Source organism: Liolophura sinensis, chromosome 1 (assembly GCF_032854445.1).
Source record: "Liolophura sinensis isolate JHLJ2023 chromosome 1, CUHK_Ljap_v2, whole genome shotgun sequence".
NCBI lineage: Eukaryota > Metazoa > Mollusca > Polyplacophora > Chitonida > Chitonidae > Liolophura > Liolophura sinensis.
Window position 1 is genome coordinate 7,070,759 of NC_088295.1, and position 21,219 is coordinate 7,091,977.

The 21,219-nt window shown below is 41.5% G+C and overlaps 1 protein-coding gene across 1 annotated transcript; it reads right to left on the bottom strand.

Moving 5' to 3' along the window:
- Nucleotides 1-8,239: 8,239 nt before the first annotated feature.
- LOC135482093 (thymidine kinase, cytosolic-like) lies at nt 8,240-17,125 on the bottom strand. Its single transcript, XM_064761932.1, has 7 exons — nt 16,942-17,125; nt 14,173-14,204; nt 13,870-13,983; nt 12,517-12,610; nt 11,460-11,549; nt 10,744-10,863; nt 8,240-10,000 (listed from the first exon to the last, which is right to left on the bottom strand). Exons 1-7 carry the CDS (start codon nt 17,008-17,010, stop codon nt 9,815-9,817), a joined length of 705 nt encoding a protein of 234 aa, XP_064618002.1. The 5' UTR covers nt 17,011-17,125; the 3' UTR covers nt 8,240-9,814.
- Nucleotides 17,126-21,219: the final 4,094 nt, after the last annotated feature.

Here is a 21,219-nt window from a genome sequence, read left to right on the forward strand (position 1 = left end):
ATCCTCCATATTTGCTATGCATTACGTCACAATTTTGTAAAACACAATCTCATTGGACACTACGATTCCAGTGGACCAATCACACGATCTGTAACATACATTTATCTCGGCCACGCCTGACACGTTTGTCACGGTTAGGTGACCTCAGTCGGGGTCAATCAGATGGTGCACAGACGCTACACAAAAACACTGTTCGATAAAATTCACACATGGTGTATAAAATATGCCAGTGTCATACTAATTGAAAGAAAGGAAAAACAAGCCAGAGAAAAAAAGAACAAACACGTCGTGCATACGAGCCCTTTAATATATATATATATATATATATATATATATATATATATATATATATATATATATATATATATATATATACATATATATATATATGTATGTATCTGGTATGCATAGGTTACATGTAAGTCTAATACAGGCGCTTGTCATTTTTCACTGGCGAATCTTTAAACAAATTATACGTGTTTTACCTATTCGCATAGGCCCCTTATAAAGCAATGAGGATCTTTAACGTGCATATTAAATGGATTGTGGTCATCTTGGAATGTGAAAGAGTTTGATATGTGGCCAAAAACAAGCCAGCCTAATCAGTTATACAGAAATGTTAGGTCACATGTGGTCTAAATTAATTTTGGAATAGTCATACAGGGAATACATTTATAATGTTTATAATACCGATATTTAATACCGATAGACATGCGTCTCTCGTAAGTTACCGTTATATATGACCTGTCTATGAACAGAAAATTAATAAAAGAAGATATTTTATTGTATAGGGATTGTATAGCTAGGGTGGAATGGGGGTTATATCATATTTTGGAGGTGCATTTTACAACTGCATGATGAACTGATTTCTTGATTTATTTCTTGAGTGCATGTAATGTGCGGATTTCCACCGCTCTTTTATATAGTGCTGCTTCACTGGGAAGCCTTAATTACCGAAGGCAAGTAAACCGCCTCCGCCCGAGCCATTATACTGATAGGGGTCAACCAGTCGTTGCACTATCCCCTTCAACTTGAACGCCAAGCGAGGAAGTTACAACTTCCTCTTTTAGGGTCTTTGGTGTGACTCGACCCAGGATCCCGAAGCGGACGCTCTATCAACCGTCAGTTAATATTAATATAATAATATACATATTATGTTGTTTCAATGCGATTCCAATGTAACAATAGTCAAAACTCTCAGATTCTTTTAAACTGGATGTTTGACACTTGTACACAAGCTATAAAACCTCGTCACCTATTGATGTTCAAATAATTTCCCCCGACTAGTTCATGCTATATGTGGGTTATCCATGATAGGTTGTGCAGACAAACACCATACACTGAAAGGTACTCAGCTATGCACTATGGACGTTTCAGGTCGGTAAACAACTTCAAAAACAACGTGGAACGCGAACAAACCTGAGACAGTATACACATTAAGAAATCAGGACTAATTCAAATGAAGAAAAGCACAAAATAATTGCACTTCTCGGAGTGCCAAGTTATAGAGAGCATAGATAGAGTACGAGTCTGGTTGTATGTAGGCCTACAACAGTAGTAGATGTTCTGGGGGTTCTGGGCCAGCCTCTCATTCACGTACATAAACTTGCGTAGACAAACACGATCCCGCTCACGCAAACAATAGCAGACAGACTTACCGGGTCACGTTCTGTGCGCGCAAGCGCTGAAGCTAGAACGGCTCCCAACGTCAGGGGTAGATGTACAAGCAGCACCCAAAAGGCGGGGCCCGCTCCCCCCTTCCCTCTTCTTCACAGCAAGCACATACATTAACTTGGAGCGCGTCTGTCTGCAACAGAAAGCAGGTTTTTTTAAGATATACCCCTCAGTGAGAGTATAGCAGTCTGTTACAATGAGAGGGCCGGCGATCTCTTGGCGCCGAGAGCAGTGGCCGACCTCCAGCGTGTAATTGAACAGGCACACTGTATAGGCATAGACGCATAAAGCTCGTACAGCCAATAGCACAAAGCCCGTACAGCCGAAAAGACAGACTGCAAGTGGCCTACCGATGAAGATTTTAAGAAGGGGCTAAGCAAGAATGAACCGAGCAAGTGGGGAGAGCTCTTAAATGGTATACATTGTGGGATAGCGGAGGTTAAACCAGTCTCCCTGCGCTTTGGGGCGACCTCACTTCTGCTGTTGGAGGCGGCATATGGGGATAGGTTCTACGTTTGGGTGCCAAAACCAGCTGCATGAGTTCCTTAAGCATAAAACAGCGGAGTTTGTGCGAAGGAATGGCTTAAAGCCTTCTACGTCCAACCCCGCAAAACACTACCATAGCTTCGATTTGATATAGTTGACGCAACCCGGGGAAAAAACAAGCCTCACTACTCAGGTTGCGCCCATAGGAGCCCTGGATGGGTCCGACGCGTTTTTTTCGGTTTACTTGGCGAGTCTAGTGGCTATCCCATAGCTCACGAGGTCAGTGACACACATTCCCAGAACAAGGGAGGTAATTTCGCGGTGCTACTGGCCTTCAGACGGCGCATAGAAATCGGCGAGCTGAGGCTTGGGCCCCAGCGGATCAACGCGTTTGCCTGTCACCCTGGAGTACATCCGGATTGCAGCGGCAACATCCCAGAAAGTCTGGACGTCGTGGCCCTGCCGCCGGAGCTCTTCCTTGATCCAGTCTAAGCGCTCGGTTCTTTTTCGGGCCCATACCGCCTGGGCGGCTTGGAGCTGTTCTACTGCCTTGTCATGGCGCTTCCGCTCCTCGTCCAAACCGGAAGACCTTAGCGCGGAGAAGAGGTAGTTCGACCCTGCAAAGGTCAAAGCTTTTACCTGCGCGCCGCCCACCATCATTGCCACGGATGCCATTCTTACTTCATGATATCTACTGGAATGAGCCCTTGTTTAATTAGCGTGTCCTTGGTTGCCATCGCGAGTCCCAGGTCCACGACCACCATCCTGATGTCCCGGGGGGTGAAGTCTAGCTTGGGAGGGGCCCTACAACGACCATCTTTCCCAGCCTCGAGTACCCCACGGCTAAAAAGAAGACGAATAGCACTCCAAGACCGGCGACGCCAACCAACACACTGTAGAAGTTTATCCAAGATCTTGGCCGCATTGGCCTTTTTCGCTGCAGCACCAGCCTTCCCAACGGCAACTGTCTTGGGATCTTTAGCACGTTTGTCACTTCTCACGCATGTCACCCTCTCCACTACTGGCTGCACCCCCGCGTTCCCCGGCTCCTCTATAGAACTCATCTTCTTCATCCCGTCCGGGACAGCTTTGTTTGAAAGAGCAGTAGTGGTTAGCACCATGGTTAGCGGGGCTAAGTACATGCCATAAGCTGTGATACAGCTGGCACACAGCACTGCTAAGCGCTTCTGCAACAAATGGGTCCGCCTCGACCTCTTCTACTAAATTCGGTCTATTTTCGGGTGGGATAGGTAGAAATCTGCTTGCCGCCATCGAATACATGTGCAATGCCGCCTCCCCGAAAGTCTTAGTCATTTGGGCGCCCAGACGGGCTTCATTCCAGGAGAACAGCCTTTCGATATCTTCGTCGCTCAAGGACTCGATTTCATCGGCTGACACGTCTTTCCCAAATACTGCCTGGATTGCCCACCTGCCGCAAGTGTGACCAGACTATCCCTATGCTGTGCCGTCGCCGGCGGCGATTAGTGTCCCAACGTATGGCCTCTAGACCCATCAGCCTTGGGCATGTTGTTTTGTGCCGGAGGCACGGTCCCAGCGCTGGGGCGATGTTCGTCCCTTTCTTCGTCAAGCAGTTGGTCCGATCAGGTCGTCACAGTCCATTTTATTCCTTCGGAACGCGTGGAGAAGAGGTGTGATAATTGTTGCGTATATATCCACGAACAGGCGCCTTAGTCTAATATAGTCGTACATGAGTCCAATAAAAAACAGAGACTGCACCGCGAATGCTGCAAGCAGCAGTAGCTGTGTGATAGCATCCATGATAGCACACCTGATATGCAGCTGGCTGATCAGTGTTAGGCTTAGCAGGCTTAGCGTGCCGCTTCTCTGCCAACAGCTGCCGAACTGCCGTTCTCCCCCCCCCCCCCCCCCACACACACACCAACCTCGCGTCAAGATGACATCGTTCTCTCGTATACAGTCTTCAAACGAATCCCGACCGTTACAGTGAAAGAGGGAAATCCAACGCGTCTGCTCGCGCAGATATCTTGAGGACGCATTTATACTTCTGAGTGAGAATTTGGTTCTCGTGCCGACCGGAGAAAGCTAGGGAAGTGAGCATATCCTTTTTGCCTTCAGAATGCTACAGCCATCGATGATGTACAGTGCGGGCTCCCCCTGAAAAGGTTGTACAGCGCTCGCAGGTAGTCGTACAACCGCTCACCGGGATCGAGGAAGTAGACCTCGGGTCCCTAAGACCAAATACAGAGCATACCTACACTTGAGGAATTCTTTCAACGACACATATGGTAGGCCTTAGTCTCTGGCGACGGTGGCCACCTCTGGGTCCCGCTACTTGATAGGTGAGCTGGCGAAGAACTTCCGGGCCTCTTCCCATTGCTGTTATGCCCGCATTCCTTGGCTGTACAGCTGATTGGGGATGCCCTCTATCGTATTCTACCTTAGTGATCTGAGGGTTGTAAAAGGACTCAGGCTTCCTCTTCCACGGCGCTCCGGCTGCTTCAGCCTCCAACAGCATCAAGACGTCTTTTAGCGATTTAGCTGGCACATTGAGGTTTATGTTCCAGAGTGTGTCTGATTTGTCTTTCACCAGCCTGTGGTGCCGGAAAACGCGATCACATAGCATGACGAGCCTTCCAAACTGGCTGCAGATCTGTCTAGCCAACTCCGGTTCGGTGACCATATCGACCTCCAGATTGATGTTTTCGACAATGTAAATGGCGGCAGCATCATCTATCGCCTTTATGACCCGGCTGTAGGTGTTGAACGTCAGTTCGCACTCTAGGAAGTCGTTAAAGGCGCTCTGATAGAATGGCATATGGCATATGGCTCTAGAATGGCATATGGCTCATATGGTTCCGATGTAGAACCGGTTACCATATGCTTTCGCGATGGCTTTGTCTTCAGCATTATCATCCTTCGCGTCTTCCGCTTCAACGCGGAGTTTGAGCATGTTGACACTACCGATACCGATGTCTCCTTGACTATAGCGTGTCCTAGGTCATACATCATATTTAAACGTGACCTTACACATTCGTCGGCGCGCTGGACTCGGCGGGCCCTAATTGCACTGACATAGCTTTATTACATCTGGCAGATGTTAATGGTTTTGAGCGGCCAGGTGTGCGCCTTCCAACTCCAGCTAGGTGTTCATATACGACAGAAGGCGCCATTGGGGGAGATCCGATGAAGAACCACTGAAGTTGAATGAGATCGCCGAAATAGATGTCGGGGTCTCGGATTTACGCCAAAAACTCTGCCTGGTTCGGACAGAGACATGAAAGTCTCGTTAAATGAGATGCGACCAAATGGGACGTTGATCTGGCTGTGACTCCACTCTTGTGCATACATCAGTGGGTGGTGTGGTACGTAAGGTTTTTAATCACAGCACGGCTTTCCTCTCGTACACGCTCCTGGGGGACAAAGTTCGTGTGAGCGGGTCGCCGAAAGAGGGCTATACTATCGGAGGAGATCCTGACTCAAAATCCCGGCTCGATCCCAACTCACCATTTCCATCACCTTCCCAGTTATCCAGTTAATCATTCTGGATATTGTATTGGGTCCTTAAGGAGTTCCCGATCCTTTCCATGTACTTCCCGGCTTGAGGATCGTCGCAAAACTGCTTAAGGGAGGATCTATTTAATTGGAGACGAAGGTAGACAATGTCCAGGCCGCTGTGGCACAACCGGTTGCATTCAATTGAAACGGGTAAGAATAAGAACTAGCCTCATGTCAGAACTAGAATTAAACGTTGCACTTGCGTCCACATAGAGATGGCGAAGCTGTATCCAACATTACCACCCTCTGCTCCCCCCCCCACCCCCCGACTGTCCATCCGCACGAGTATAGCTTACACATATAAGCGCTCTGAAAAAGTAGCTATAAAGTGAGAGGGATGTCAGAGCCGGATTGTACAAGAAATACCGTGGGGCCGTCAACGTGGTCGATGGCATTGATACCACACTACTCGCGACCAGAACTGGCCTGGGTGTGGCGGCAGTCGGGCTGTTGTCCACAATAATCGCCGCACCCATAGCCATAAGTATGGAAGGGGCTGCCTTGACCTGTGGCCTATTTAGTGGGGCGGGTAAGTTTGTCAGCTTGCGCCTGGCCACCAAAGGCAAGAAACATAATGATATCCGGTTACTGGCTGAGAGTAAGCTTAATACCATGACAGACCACGTCTCCACAGCGCACATTGACGGTACGATCTCGGAGACCGAGTTTCGGCTGATTCTGGGTGAAGGCGAGAAGTACCGAGAAATGAAGCACCAGATTAGGGCGGGCACAGCCACTCACTCGCTTTCGTTAGATCAAAAAACGAAAGAAGAGTTGCGGCGGTGTGGGCGGGACGAAGCTCGAGCGTCTTGTATTTAAAAAACTATCCAAATTAGACTGCTCGGCTCAGAGGTTGGATACCGGAGTTCGGTTTACTTCTAGTATCGCGCCCAAGACTGCTATGAGATGTGTGCACCAACACCTATAGCCCAGATACTCGTTGTGGCCTCGATTGCAGACAAGTGAGGTGCATTTATGTATCATGGTGTACAGGCTGTCCAGCGTTGTAAGCATTGCAGAAGAGAAGACATTTGCAATGGCCGGACTCAGAGAGGAGATAGGTGATCAGGCATATGAGATAACCCAGCTCAGTGAAAAACTAGACGGCCTAGAGAGATCTGCCTCCGCCGATTAGCTATGTACGTGAGGGCCTTATGTTGGGGCGGATATATCAGAAGGCCTAGTCTATGGGAGGCCGGCGGAGCTTTTTATATAGTGCCTTCAGCTTGTATCTCGTGATGCAATGCAGTTGATGTAGCTTTTATGCAAGAATTAAATAATAATTTTTGTCCACTGGAACAATAAGATGTATTTCTTTGAAGGTCCGCGAGTAGATCCTGCACGTTAGCGTCGTTTAGTAACCTGTTTGGCTGCTGTAAGTGCATTAATATAGTGATATTAGTATCATCGTATACTGACTATTTGCCAGATTTTTTGTTTTACTTCAAGAATATTTAACTTTATGACAGAGAGTCTGGAGGAAATCACATCACCTAACCACCAGGTAACCGTTCTTTACTTGTGTGACGGTAGTCTGGTTTAACCTCCCCTCGCTAGGTACCTGATAAACCTTTACTTATGTCACAATGGTCAGGCTTAACCTCATCCCGCCAGGTAACCGATAAGCCTTTGCTTGTGTGACGCTGATCTGACTTAACCTCACCAGGTACCTGACAAACCTTTACTAATGTGACGGCGGTCTGGCTTAACCTCATCTCACCATGTACCACACAATGTCTTTACTGATGTGACGGTGGTCTAGATTAACCTCACCTCGTACCCTACAAGCCTTTACTTATGTAACTCTGATCTGGCTTAACCTCACTAGGCGAGGGTCTGGTTTCACCACACCTCACTAGGTAATCCATAAACCTTTACTAATGTGACAAGGGTCTGTCTTAACCTCACCTCACCAAGTACCTGACAAATCTTTACTTATGTGACTCTGATCTGGCTCAAGAGTTTGGAGAAAATAACATAACCTCACCTCACCAGGTTACTCTAATAAACGTTGCATGTATTACGAGGGTCTAGCTTTAGCAGGGTATGGCGGATACCTTCACTTTTCACCGTGTAACTGATAACCTTACTTATTATGTGGCGGGGGTCTGGTCTAAAAGAAAAGACCTCATATAACTGGGTATAACTGACGAAATTTAGTTTCATAACAGGAGTCTCACTCTGGCTTAAGAAGAGTTTGGAGGAAAGCATTTCGGCTCATCAAGTAACTGATAAACCTTATGTGATTGAGGTCTGGCTTAAGCAGAGTTTAGGGGAAACCATCTCAGCTCTTTAGGTAACTGATAAACCTTATGTCACTGGGGTCTGGCTATAGCAGGGTTTAGAGGAATCCACCTGAGCTCATCCGGAACTGATAAACCTTATGTGATTGAGATCCGGCATAAGCAGAGTTTGGAGAAAACCATCTGAGTTCACCAGGTAACTGATAAACCTTATGTGACAGAGGTTAGACTTAAGCAATTTGGAAGAAACCATCTCAGCTCACCAGATAATTGATAAACTGTATTTATTTGACAGGGGTTTAAGCTGGAGAAAAAAGTATGAAACAACTACGTATTTAAAATCCATTCTTAGTAGAAAATTCTATAAAAAAGAAAAGATGCATTTACAATTGTCTGTCAGAGGAAGATATTATTAAATTTTAAATAATTAGTAAGACATTTTACACATTGATATAACACTGTGAATTTGGTGCACTACTTAAGATTGTAAATTAACTTCTTGGTATCCTAATATGAAAACAGAGCTACATCAAGGAAGTCTGTCATAGTCACTCAACGGCAAATACTGGCTAATAAACAAAACAATCATGTACATATCCACACGGTCTGTCTGGTTCACCACAAAAAAATATAACACATCTAACAAATACCCGTACAGAATGATCAGTTATAACATGGCATTTCATGCAAGGACTGCATGTTGATGGAAGCTTAACTGATAAATTTAATTTCAAATAAATAGTACCATCTTGAATTGAAATTCCTTTACAGTGGTAATAAGTTCATTAACAAGTCAATCACATGTTCGGGCTACTCATATTCGAACAACATTCATGTAAACATGTACAGGTATTAAAGTGCATGAGCATAATTCGTACATACGTATGCATGACACGGGCATGCAAAACTATTACTAGTCATCATACACACAAGTCTTAACACCACAAACACATTCACCCACCACTTACAGGTATACAGTTTTTGCTTTCTTGTACATATATGTTATGTCTGGCTTTTGTGTATGTCTTATGCCAAACTAGACCCGCTGTGCATACAGGTTTAGTTGTCAAATACAATCTGTACAGGGTCAATGTGCACAGAAATACTAACAGTAGTCACGTCTATATGATGATGTTCACAAGAAAACACAGAAAAACAGACAATGGACAATAGCATCAACTGACTAATGTCTAGTTCTAAAATTGATAAAGTAAAAAATATAGCCTATGGGAGATACATTTGACTGATTTTTGTTTAAGGTTTTCCCTAAGAATTGTCCACAAAATGGTGGATAAACATACACATGTACATGCAACGTAGGTAAGACAAACTGAAACTGTTATTAAAATTGCAATGCTCTGATACTGCAAGACATTTGTGAATGTTTAAATATTCAAGTGAAGTAGATTTAAAATGGAAGAATTGCAACAAGGTGCACTGATGTTGGACACAGAATAGTGTGTGTGAAATGCGACATTACAGGCAATCTCAGCTAACTATGACATCATTGTATAGTTGGCACTGAATAAACAGAAACCTGCAGGCCTAGGATTAAAATATAACAACCAGATAAGCACTATGCCAGACTTATCAGAAGATATAAAAATACACTCAACCTTTTATGTAAAATTCTATCATGGTATTAAAATGAATTATTATGAAATGATGCCGTTACTGTATAACTGTGAACAACTGCTGAAATTATAAACACATATATAAAATTTTACAAAATATTTGAAATTACCACGGAGTAATTTACATCATCCATGACATGGAGTATATATATCTTAGTCTGGAGTGAATGTTTGGGAATATTTCATCAGTGGCCTTAAGGATGTTAGGATACACATATTAAAAGCACATCCAGCTCTTCATCATGAGGCTGCATTAACCATATTAAGTGGAGATGTGAATAATTTGCGTTTGTGTTTTGTGTCAACTGGTGCGTGTAGGTCGCACTGGACAGGTGTGTTCTCTTTGTCTTCCTCAGACTTCTGTGGAGAGTAGAAACAGGTTCTGCACACAGCCAGGTACTTGTCAGCTCCTCCAATAACCTCCACCTGGTCAACAATCAAGGGTTAAGACTATTACTGTATGCTCTGTGGCCACTGGACTGGATCATACAGTACACCATGACAGCAAGGGTAACAGTTCAGACAATTACAGTACAGCCTCTTCCACAGATACCAATCTGGGGTACATAATGACTGCAAGAGCAATTGGCGTCATCGATCAACAGTTCAGGCAATTACAGTACAGAACCTGCATGGCTACTGGACTGGGGTCATACAAAACACGACAGGTATACCAGGTGAGGCAATCAGTGTCATCAGTCAACAGTTCAGACAATTAACGTACAGAAGCTGCGTGCCTACTGGACTGGGGTCATACAGAACACAACGGGTATAAAAGGCAATCAGTGTCATCAGTTCAGACAATTACAGTAAAGAACCTGCGTGGCTACTGGACTGGGGTCATACAGAACACTAAACGCACATCAGGTGAGGTAATTAGTGTCACTAGTCAACAGTTCAGACAATTACAATACAGCCTCTTCCACGGATACAAATCTGGTGTCATACAGCAAATAATATCAGCAGAGGTAATTACTGCCAACAATCAACAGGTCCGACAATTACTGAGCAGAACCTCTGTTACTGCCTAACACAAGCAGGTTTGTGGATGCTCTCCACATCTACATTATGACATAAATGCTTTTTATTTACTCTTTTTTATTCTTCAAAAACAAAACAAAAAAAAACTGGCCTAGCAAGCCTTGTATATTGTGCAGAAAATGCCTTACCTCCTTCTCACTGCCTTTCCTCTTTGTGAATGATGCTGCGGAAAAGCATTTCATACAGACAGCGTTCAGCTTGACAACACTCTCTGCCAATGGTACCAGATTCAATATGTTCCCGAAACCCTGACATAAAATGAATACATTTAATAACAGCACTTCTGGAATAATATGTTTTTCAATATCCAGAATAATGAGAAAATAATCTCTACTAATAAACCTTACTTATTCTGATAGGGTTGTGTCAAGCCCAACAATGAATATATCACAGATGGCCCTACAGGGATGTGATGCTTTAAATATTATAGGTAAAATAACATTTCTCCCCAGTCTATCAATCGCCTAGTATCTAACTGAATACTAATGATACTTATTTGTGTTGAGTTTTGACTTACGAATTAGTAAGCAACTAAACAATAATACGTCAGCATACACAGTGACTTTACAGAGATTAGAAGGTAGGTAGGCCTTGCCTCAAATCAACAAACATTAGCAGTATTAGTGAAACATTCCACACTTATTGATGATCCACACATCCAGAGAGAAGGATTTAATTTGATCTGTGTTTAATGCTGTACTCAAGAAGCTTTCTCTTACACAACGCGGGCAACATTATGATGGGAGGAAACTGGCCACAGCCTGGGAGAAACCCACGACCACCAACAGGTTTCCAGGGAGAAGGAATCTACCATCACATTTACACTGTTCTTTGGTTAACCCACCTTTTTTTGAAATGTTCCATCTAATGCTGCTACAATGACAGTTTTGCCCATCTCTGCCATGATGTCACAAAATTCCACCACATCTGGAAACTAAACAATTCATAAATTACACTCAATTAAGGTTCCACTGCAGCCAAAAAAAATTACCTATTGACCTGGGCTGTGTTTGTGCATGTATAGACCTGACACATGTTTTTGTCTGTCATCCAAGGAGGAAAATTTCAGTTCTTTTACAACCCGAGCGCGTCCTAAAATTTGGTATACACATTATGAGTGCACAATTTATCCTGGATTTCAAAATGTCCAAACCTGCACCTGAAACTGGAAATCCAGCCCTTCAAACCTTTGAATTGAAAAGTAATACTGTCATGTTTCATACTGAAACCTTGCAGACATGTACAGGCTGTTAAACTGTTGAAAACAAAACCTAATGACTAGAGCACCCATACATTTGAACCACATTCTCAATGAAAACTTCCTCTGGATGACAGCCAGCAAGTATTTAGTTGGTGGTTCAAGTACCAAACATGGCTGATGTCAGTTTGACTTCTTGATGAAACAGTTTCAACGGCTGGATTATTGTTAGAAGTGGGTATGCCGATACAAGCTGACATCTGTAAAACCAGGATGGGGATTCAGGATGAACATGTGCTCAGCTATATGTACTAGGTATAGCCTGGCTGGATGGGCCAATACTTCCACCAATCAGTAGATATACATACATGTGTATATACTCAGGAGGTATGATATCAACTGCAGATTGATCAGATGGGCTTTAGCCAGGATTTGACAATGTCACTAGCTAAAAATCACTTACCTAAACACAGTATCTACATGTTCATACTATCAAAGACTTGATAGAAGGAAGTTCAAAGAAATATTGAAGTTATATAGTATATAAGCCTAAATAATTATTGTGCTTAGAATCAAATTCACACAAAATTTTAAAGACCTACTGTATTTTAATTTTGAATATATACATGTATTAATTTCTGAATATTTCTGAACAGATCTATAAGATGACAGATCTAAGCAGCCGATGACAAGCATGACTTACAAACTGTCCCTCGTCTATTCCAATGACATCATGACACCCAGCAGCACAGCACAGGTCCATCAGTGACATTGCTGAAACAGCAGGGAGAACTTGCCTGAAAGAAAATTGTCAAGCAAATGTGCAATTAATCATTTCACATCCATCACTTAATGTAAGACAAAAGACAAAGGCACACAGAGAAAAAAGACAATGTCACTGTCTGCATAATATCTTAATGGCAAATAAAACTAGTGTCACAGGCTGTACCTTTTCAACAGCCTAGAGCAAATGAAACACAACTTACGTGGAAATAGCCGCTTGGTTAAAGTATTTTTTTTTTATGCTTGAACCATTAGTGATTTTAAAGTTTAATTACCAGTATTACATTGAATGAAGGGAATATTCAACCTTACAAAAAAAAATCTAGGGTAGGCTGGAAGTGAAAATTTTTAAAATTTTTATTTCACTAGATGCAAAATAAAAAGATTTTAAAGAAAATTCTATCAAAAGTTCAACAATTAAACAATGTTTTAGAGGTCCCAGTGTTGAATTTAAGATAACAGTTACAAGTGCAGAGTGCATCACTTTACATCATTTACAGTGTGAAAAATATTTATATTAATATTTATATTAATACATTCAGCAAGAGCTGAAGTTACCTTGGTGTCCGACCTTCGACAGCTTTAAACGCTAAAATATTCTGAAGTCAACGATATGCTTCATGTCTGTAATGCAATGGTTAGCCCATGTTTTAGTGTATCACTGGGGACCTAAAATGAAGATTACAACTGAGAAAGTTGTGCTCATAAAATGATATATGGGGGCATAGTTTATGCCTCTTACTCAAACCTCTCTTTTAAACATATTTTGTGTTAATGGTTGGAAATGAAGAATTTACTGGGAATGCAGGGCCAGCTTGCATGGCCCCATTCCCCCCCCCCCCCCCCTCACAAAGTTGTTTAGACAGCTGTCATTGTCGATGTCACAGCCAAAGCTGCCAGATTTAATTTCAAGACTGACAGCTGGGGACTTACAGAAACTGTAGTTTAAAGCCATTTTTACGCTCCAATCCCTTAGCTGAGAAGCTTTATTGTACTTTCATGTTAGGGCACATTATGAAACAAAACCAGACTTCTCCTACATCCTGTAAGTGCAGTGGTGCATGACTGCATTACAAAATTCGAATCTTTAGGTTCTTTTAGGGAAGGATGTTATGTTACATTTATGTAAAAATTTATTTTTGATAATGGCCTAATAACCAAACCAGAATATAACTTTGAATCTGTTATAACGCTGTCAGCCAATCAGCAAAATTCTGCTCTATCTACAAAACAACTGAAACAAAGTTGTGTCACGAACGATGACTGTTCCTACCCTTCATGTGTGGCCACCCCGTCTATGTCATAGCGGTCATCCTTGGAGTACTTCACAACCAGACATTTGTAGTTAGCTAACTGATACCTCTTCATTCTTCTCACAAGCTCAGTTCTGCAAGAGACATCAGAGATTTAAACATCAAGGAACATCCTATCCAGCAGTACTTGAGTGCAGAACATACATTATGTATATTATGTTCTCTATGACAGACATAGAAAGTTGCCAAGGCATCAATTCCACTATATTGCTGAAGAAGAGAATTTTTCTCCTGATTCATATTACACAATTTAGCATACTTACGTTTTGCCAGAAAACATTGGCCCAAATATAATCTGCAATAAAAACAAACTGACTTAAAGAAATTTTTAGCTGATTGGGAGACGCTTGCACAAAATGGTTGTAGGCTAAGTTGATTTTAACTACCACTGTGACACAAGTTAAAAACATATGTTGCCATGCAAGGTTCGAAATTACTACTGACTTGTTGGAATGGTCGGCAAAAAAATGGTCTTGGTACGTCAAAATTTATGTGCAGCATGGACAAGTGTCCAGTTGAATATTTGGCGATGAAAATTTGCTCATACATGGAACGTAAAGACTCTAAGAATATGGTAGTTGTTGGCAGCGAAAAGAAAAATACTGACAGCTCGAAGCGAACGGCTTAGTTAATTAAGTTGGGTTTACCCAAGCGATAAAGCTAATCCACCAACGTCAGCTACATGATGATATGAAATTACAGTGAGCGCAAACAACCCCGCTGATCAGTTATTAAAAGTTACATGTCAAAACTTAAGTACATTTAATCATATATCGGTGAACAGTTCAGTGCGGAGAAATTTTGTTCTGTGAGTTACAAAATTGTTCGGTAACTTTTAGAGATGAACAGGACAATTGACCTCCAGGCTTTATTGCTAATTTCTATCCCTGCCATGGTAGTTACAATCACCTTACAGGGCCTTACCTACAGCCATTTTACTTCAAGGTGTCAAGGTGTATTTAATCTAACAAATGAATTAAACAAAAATATGACGGTTTACCAACAAAAATTTAAGTTTTCATACAAATTTTCTTCATTCACAGACTTAGTAGCTTTCAGAAACCATTTTGAGTTGCAGTTGATAAAATGTGTTTATGCGGGGTTACAATCTCACCTGTACAGTTTGGGATCAGAACCTTCCATTTTGTTGTAAATGTAGCCCTGCCTTAGCTTATCATTGCTTTGTGCAAGAGGCAAATATGCCTATACTATTACATGGTATAATTCGTGAATCTTTTTCAATGTACTTACAGGTTGATGGGGCAGGCCAAAGAACCCTTGTCTAACTGGAAAATTTATCTCCCAGCATACCTCCAAAACTTATCTGTCTGTTTATTTGGAAGGCTTGGAGGAAAGTTTTGAAAAGCACAAAGGCCTAATTTGTAGAACGTATGTTAGTCTGAGATTGTTCTGATGTTAGGTTTGGCTCAATTTTCTTCATCAGATGACCCCAAACCAACATCATTTCTATACATTCAAACCCCTGATGCAGTTACCTGCCCTTGTACAAAATGTCCTGGTCAAAGCTAGTAGAACAGTGGGCCTTTTTTGAGCTTAAAGAATCATGGGCCAAGGTGGCGGTAATAATAACTGACAGGCTCAATTTTAAGGGTCGTCTGGTCGTCAGAAACAACGGTATTCCCCTGTGGACATCTATAAATTCCTGTCACTTGCCCCACGGGCATGGCATGACGAAAAATCAAACCTAAGAAGCTACATGAAGTTGGCTGGCATTGCGGGTGTATGTGAATTTCATGGCCATCAAGCCAAACAAAAATTATATTGGTGAGTTACACTTGTTTGAAGAGCCATATGCCTTACAGCTTGACACTGCTCAAATGTCTTTGGGACAGTCCTTCTGGTCAGTAAATAAATCCAACAAGAGGCCACCAGAGGTCTTTAGAAAGGAGTTTCTTAGACAGGGCTCACTGACACTGCCATTACAGATTAAACAGTGAACTTGGCAGGTGAACTTGTCAAAACTCACATGGTAAGAAAAGTATTCATATGTTTGAAATGTACATGTACTTTTGAAAATGTTGTATTTAAGCACAAAATTATTTCTGTCACAAATTCATTAATGCTATAATTTATGGCCGGCTTCACTAAAGTTGTCATCACTTCTGTTACAACAACAATGTATACACACGATTCATGCCTTCATCAGTAGGTACTGGTTTCACTTTCAGCTAGACAAGTGTTATACATGTAGCACTAGCAGAGCCAGTCCAAAATAACACTCACTCATAATATGTGTGTCAATTTTTTTTTTTTTTGTTGGTTATTGTTTAACGCCGTAGTACATTGGGAAAATAGGTATATGTGTATCATTCTTTTGATGAAAAATTGTAGACACAACCAAATTCTGTGCCAGGCAACCTCAAACGCAGGCAATACCTGTAAAAATTCTTAAAACTGAGCCCTGATTCTGATGATAGATCCATCTTGTGCTTGCGATAAATCGGCATACAAAAACTTAGGTCCTAGCAGATGTATTTGATGGGTATATTTTTTTGTCTCAAACTGGTACAGTAACTGCATCATGTTGCCATGCAGTATCTGTGTACATATCACCTTGCCAACACTGTAGCGACACCAGTCTTGGGGCACTTCGGGGGTGTTCACTGAGTTCCGAGCAAGATCAATGATGACTGAAAATTTGATCGTTGACGGAAAATATGCATAAGACAGAGGGGCAATTAACAGATATAAAAACACCCCCAAAATGAAATTTTTTGTACAAAAATTTAGGGGAATAATTGTCTTCATGTGGTATAGCGACATAATCTTTGTTTCATAATTCCTTTTCATGTATCCTTTAAGTTGGCCTAATCAAACACAATCGATGGCAATAACACAACATTTTGAGGGTCTACCCTACGGCAACAGTTTTAGAGGGGAATGGACCTACTAGGTTTTTCAGTTCAATGATTAAAAGTTGAGGTAGGTAAATATCAGAAATTGTTGAAAATAGACCTCAACGTTTAGCCTGCATGTATTTCATGTCGTTATTTTTAGTCACGCGTCATTACCTGAATTTGACCCTTTGGTTTCTTCTCACATTTACATGGAGACGTAGTTACATGTGCAGTTGACATCATCTTGACTTAGACGTTAGATATAGCTGTACAAGCAAAAATTTCATGCGATCTCTGGCAAGCCTTTGCAGACATAAACAAAGCTTTCAACCAGCACTGCGTTTGTCGCCTCACAAACTTCGCGCCAAAACGTGCAAGACCCATCGGTTGAAGTCGATCTTTTGCAACAGTGTTCGTCAGCCTACATCCACGAGGGGAACGGAAGTACATCCATCAAGCGAATGGACATCCATCAGGAGGACGGTGTAGTGCGCATGACCACACTTATGGCGCGAAATACAAAGTAGTGGGATATCGTTACACATTTGTGTTCACTAAAAAGACATACGGATTATATCACTGTATATCTCATACCATTAACTTAAATTTTATTTACTACAGCGCTTCTCCAAATTATCGAACTATCGTCGACAGATGATGAATAAGACAAGGTATCCTATACATTATCGGTATAAATTATCGAACTATATCAACATCCATGAGGAGGACAGTGGCTAATTTACCTTCCTGCAGGTATCAGGTACAACATCCCCCTAGGAGGACGATGGCTAATTTACCTTTCTGCAGGTATAAGGTACGACATCCATGAGAAGGACGGTGCCTAATTTATGTTCCTACAGGTATGAAGTACAACATCCACAAGGAGGACGGTGGCTAATTTACCATCCTTTCTCCCCACAGATGAGTAAAGCCCAATGTTAACGAGGACAAACCCAGTTTGCCTTTCTCTACACGTACGTATATGAGAAAGGATTCACAGTACCTTAGAATACAATCCACGAATTATCCAATATGAGAAATCCAGTGACCACCAATCCAGTTCAATAAAAAAAGTCAACAACCGCAGTCTAGTTTAAATATATGTATTTTAAGGAGCCCCGGCGCAGTGCCATAACCCACTGCCCATGTATACATGAATCCCATTGTATTCATCTGGTTTGTAAAAACCTTTACAGAAAGATTATTATAAACTAAAGAACGCATTACTGGGATGTACGGACAAAAGTTGTGCTTCAATACATTTGCTGCAGTACCCTAGTGTATAAACTCTCTTGTAAATTCTAAGATTCTATACATATTTAAGCGAAGCAATGAATGGTATGGAGGTGGAATGGAAAATACACTATAGGTGTAGGCTATATGTACAAGGCATATGGCCATGATAAAATGATAACAATGATATAGAATACACATTGTCAACCCATCAGTCATCTATTATTTACGTACACAGCATGCCAGTTACGATTCAGTACTGCTGATTAAGCGGTGTGCTCTTAATTGTTCACTTATTTTAAGTGCCGTGTGTAACGATGAATGTTCAGTCTGACAGCATCTTCGCCTTGTTTCTGGTAAATATATGTGCAGTTTGTTGGATACAAGTAGTGCGACTATATCCCGAACCAAAGCTTCCTTACATCTCCTATTCCTGACTGTCCCTTCGTACCTTCAAAGAAAAATGTGAACCGAATGTAATCCTGTCAAAGGCTTGCTATTCATTTGTAAAAGACTGAAATCTGGAAATGTATATACATTGCTACTAATTAAAAATATATCCCTGTGCACTATTTACCAAGTCATGCGCGGAACAAAATTATGAAATTATAATGATAAATAATTAAACACACATCTAAATGTAAATGACTATTTGGTGACTTTAATATTCTGAGTTACCTTCCTTGTTTTTTTATGGCTTTAGTCTTGTCAAATGTTTATACACATTTGAACAGTCTGTGTATAGACTACTTGATTATCAAGCTGGAAAGCCATTCTGATACTACTCCATGCATAACTGAAGCCATAATAGCCATATCTAATTATACCCCCCAAAAAATAAATAAAAACAAACAGATAAAATACAAGGTAAATACAAACCCATCCACATTCAAAATCTTCTGAATTCCCTCGGTTCCTGGTAGCTGGACTAGCTTGTGTACAAATCCAAATGTGGCGGGGCGCCTGAAGCAATGTTTCACACAAGAATATAATCACACAGTGAGAGATAATCAGGGCCCATTTTCAATACACATATATAGACAAGGTATACAAAAGCATATACAGATTGTTTCGCACAATTTAATCACGCTCCATGTAAACAGCAATGAATCAATCACTTTCTTCTTCACTCTTGAACCAAATTAAGCTGTGACAACAAACAAACAGAACATCCCAGTTCTGTACTGTAACAAAAAACCCTTATAGGCATGATTATTTGAAACATGCATGGAGTAGACCGGCATTACTGGTAACCACCCTACCTACACGTACCTATACGTACCTTTTGTCCTTAAGCTTCATTTTGAAGAACTTTTTTTCCACATAGGCATCGAGATATGTATAAGCCTAAAATAGAAAATCTTATTAAGTACCATACACATACCCATTCGAAATAACACCCAGAATGACCATAATTTACTCACAAACCATTTACAAAATTCCAAACTCTTGCAGCCTTGTTTTTGGTACGTAATACATGCATAAATATAGTAACAGGGCTTGCCTAATAAGCAAATGTGCTTTCAGCCAGAAGCAGATAAAGATGAAAACAGCATGAAAACAAGAAGTGAAAAACTTTTTCCACGCAAATGGTATTTTTTAGTACATATAAATCAAGCTAAGCGAAAAAGTCAATATCAATTTATAAACAATTTATACACCGAAATCACACTTTTACGCACCAAGTCGAGGAGATAACCGAAACCAAAGCCGGTTAGAAATTCCCTTCTCGGATTTGTCAAGAAAATCTCCAGCTCAGAGCTCTCGGGACTAGATAAACACATAATTATGCACACAGTTGTACGAAGAAGGGGTTAAGAGAAGATATCAATATAACACAGTGAAACACTCTAAAACACTCTTTTTAGATACATTATAATATATCCTGGGCGATAAAAAGCATGAAGATCTTTATGAAATCACATGCTACCATCAGGCTATATGATGTGAAACAATACATTAAACTATATGTCATGTAACAAATTAATTATTTGTACCCCAGCAATTATTCCTGAAATAGCAGCGAAATAGCAGTGAAACTCCACAATGCGTGTGCGCATATGAGGAAATATAGAAAAATGTGTAAAAGACAAAGAAAATAAATGAAGTGTACAGATTTAAGCTGTACATACCACTTTGAGCCTCTGTGTGCCAACAAGCCCTCCACATACTGGTCTATCATACCAACCTGAAATATCAACATTATGCGGCATATATATACAATCCAAACATTGTGTTTACTTCAGTTAAAAATCCAAACATTATCAGACATAGTTTAATGGTATTTTTCTACTTGTATTTTTCTACTTGTCAGGTCATACCAACGGTACTTGTTGCTCCCTCGCTTGGCGCTTAACATTGAGAGGTTAGAGCAAGGAAACATGACTGTTCGGCCCGGTGTCAGTATAATGTGACTGGGTGAGTGTCACGTTTGGTGTCTTCGGCATGATGTTCTAGTGGCGGCAAACTTTGGCGGCATGGACTCGCCCTACCACAAGAAGACACACTACATATTCATACCCTAGAAGGACTCCTCGTCGTCATATGACTGAAAAATTGTTCAGTACCACGTTAAACCCCAAGCACTCACTCACTCAATCCGCGTGTAGTAATATTTTTTTATTATTTATTTGATTGTTGTTTTACGCCGTATTCAATAATATTTCACTTATACGACAACATTATGGTGGGAGGAAACCGGGCAAAGCCCGGGGGGAAACCCACGGCCATCCGCAGGTTGCTGACAGACATTCTCACGTACGGCCGGAGAGGAAGCCAGCATGAGCTGGACTTAAACTCACAGCGACTCCGCATTGGTTGGGGGGGGGGGGGGGGGGGGGGCTTCTGGGTCATTGCGCTGCGCTACGTGTAGTAATAAGGTTGTCCTTACCGTGGGAGCCCTTCGTGTAGCTCATGTGATGCTATTTTGTCATCTTCTGCTCTACAGGGCACCTGTGTAACAAACATAAAACTGTCAAAAAATTCCTGCAATATGCAACTTTGTTCTTTGTCATCTGTTATATTGTGCATAATTTTTCCTCACTAGGAATTAGTTGGAAATGCTTTGCATGTGTTGTGGAGGTCTCAATTACAGTCAACGCATGCATGGAGGAAGGTTCCCTAATAAAATTATGAAATATATCAGAAAACTGAATTAGAGTCTCATACAGTAATGCGCAGTAAGTGAACCCATTGAATGGATACATACTTGTACTACTG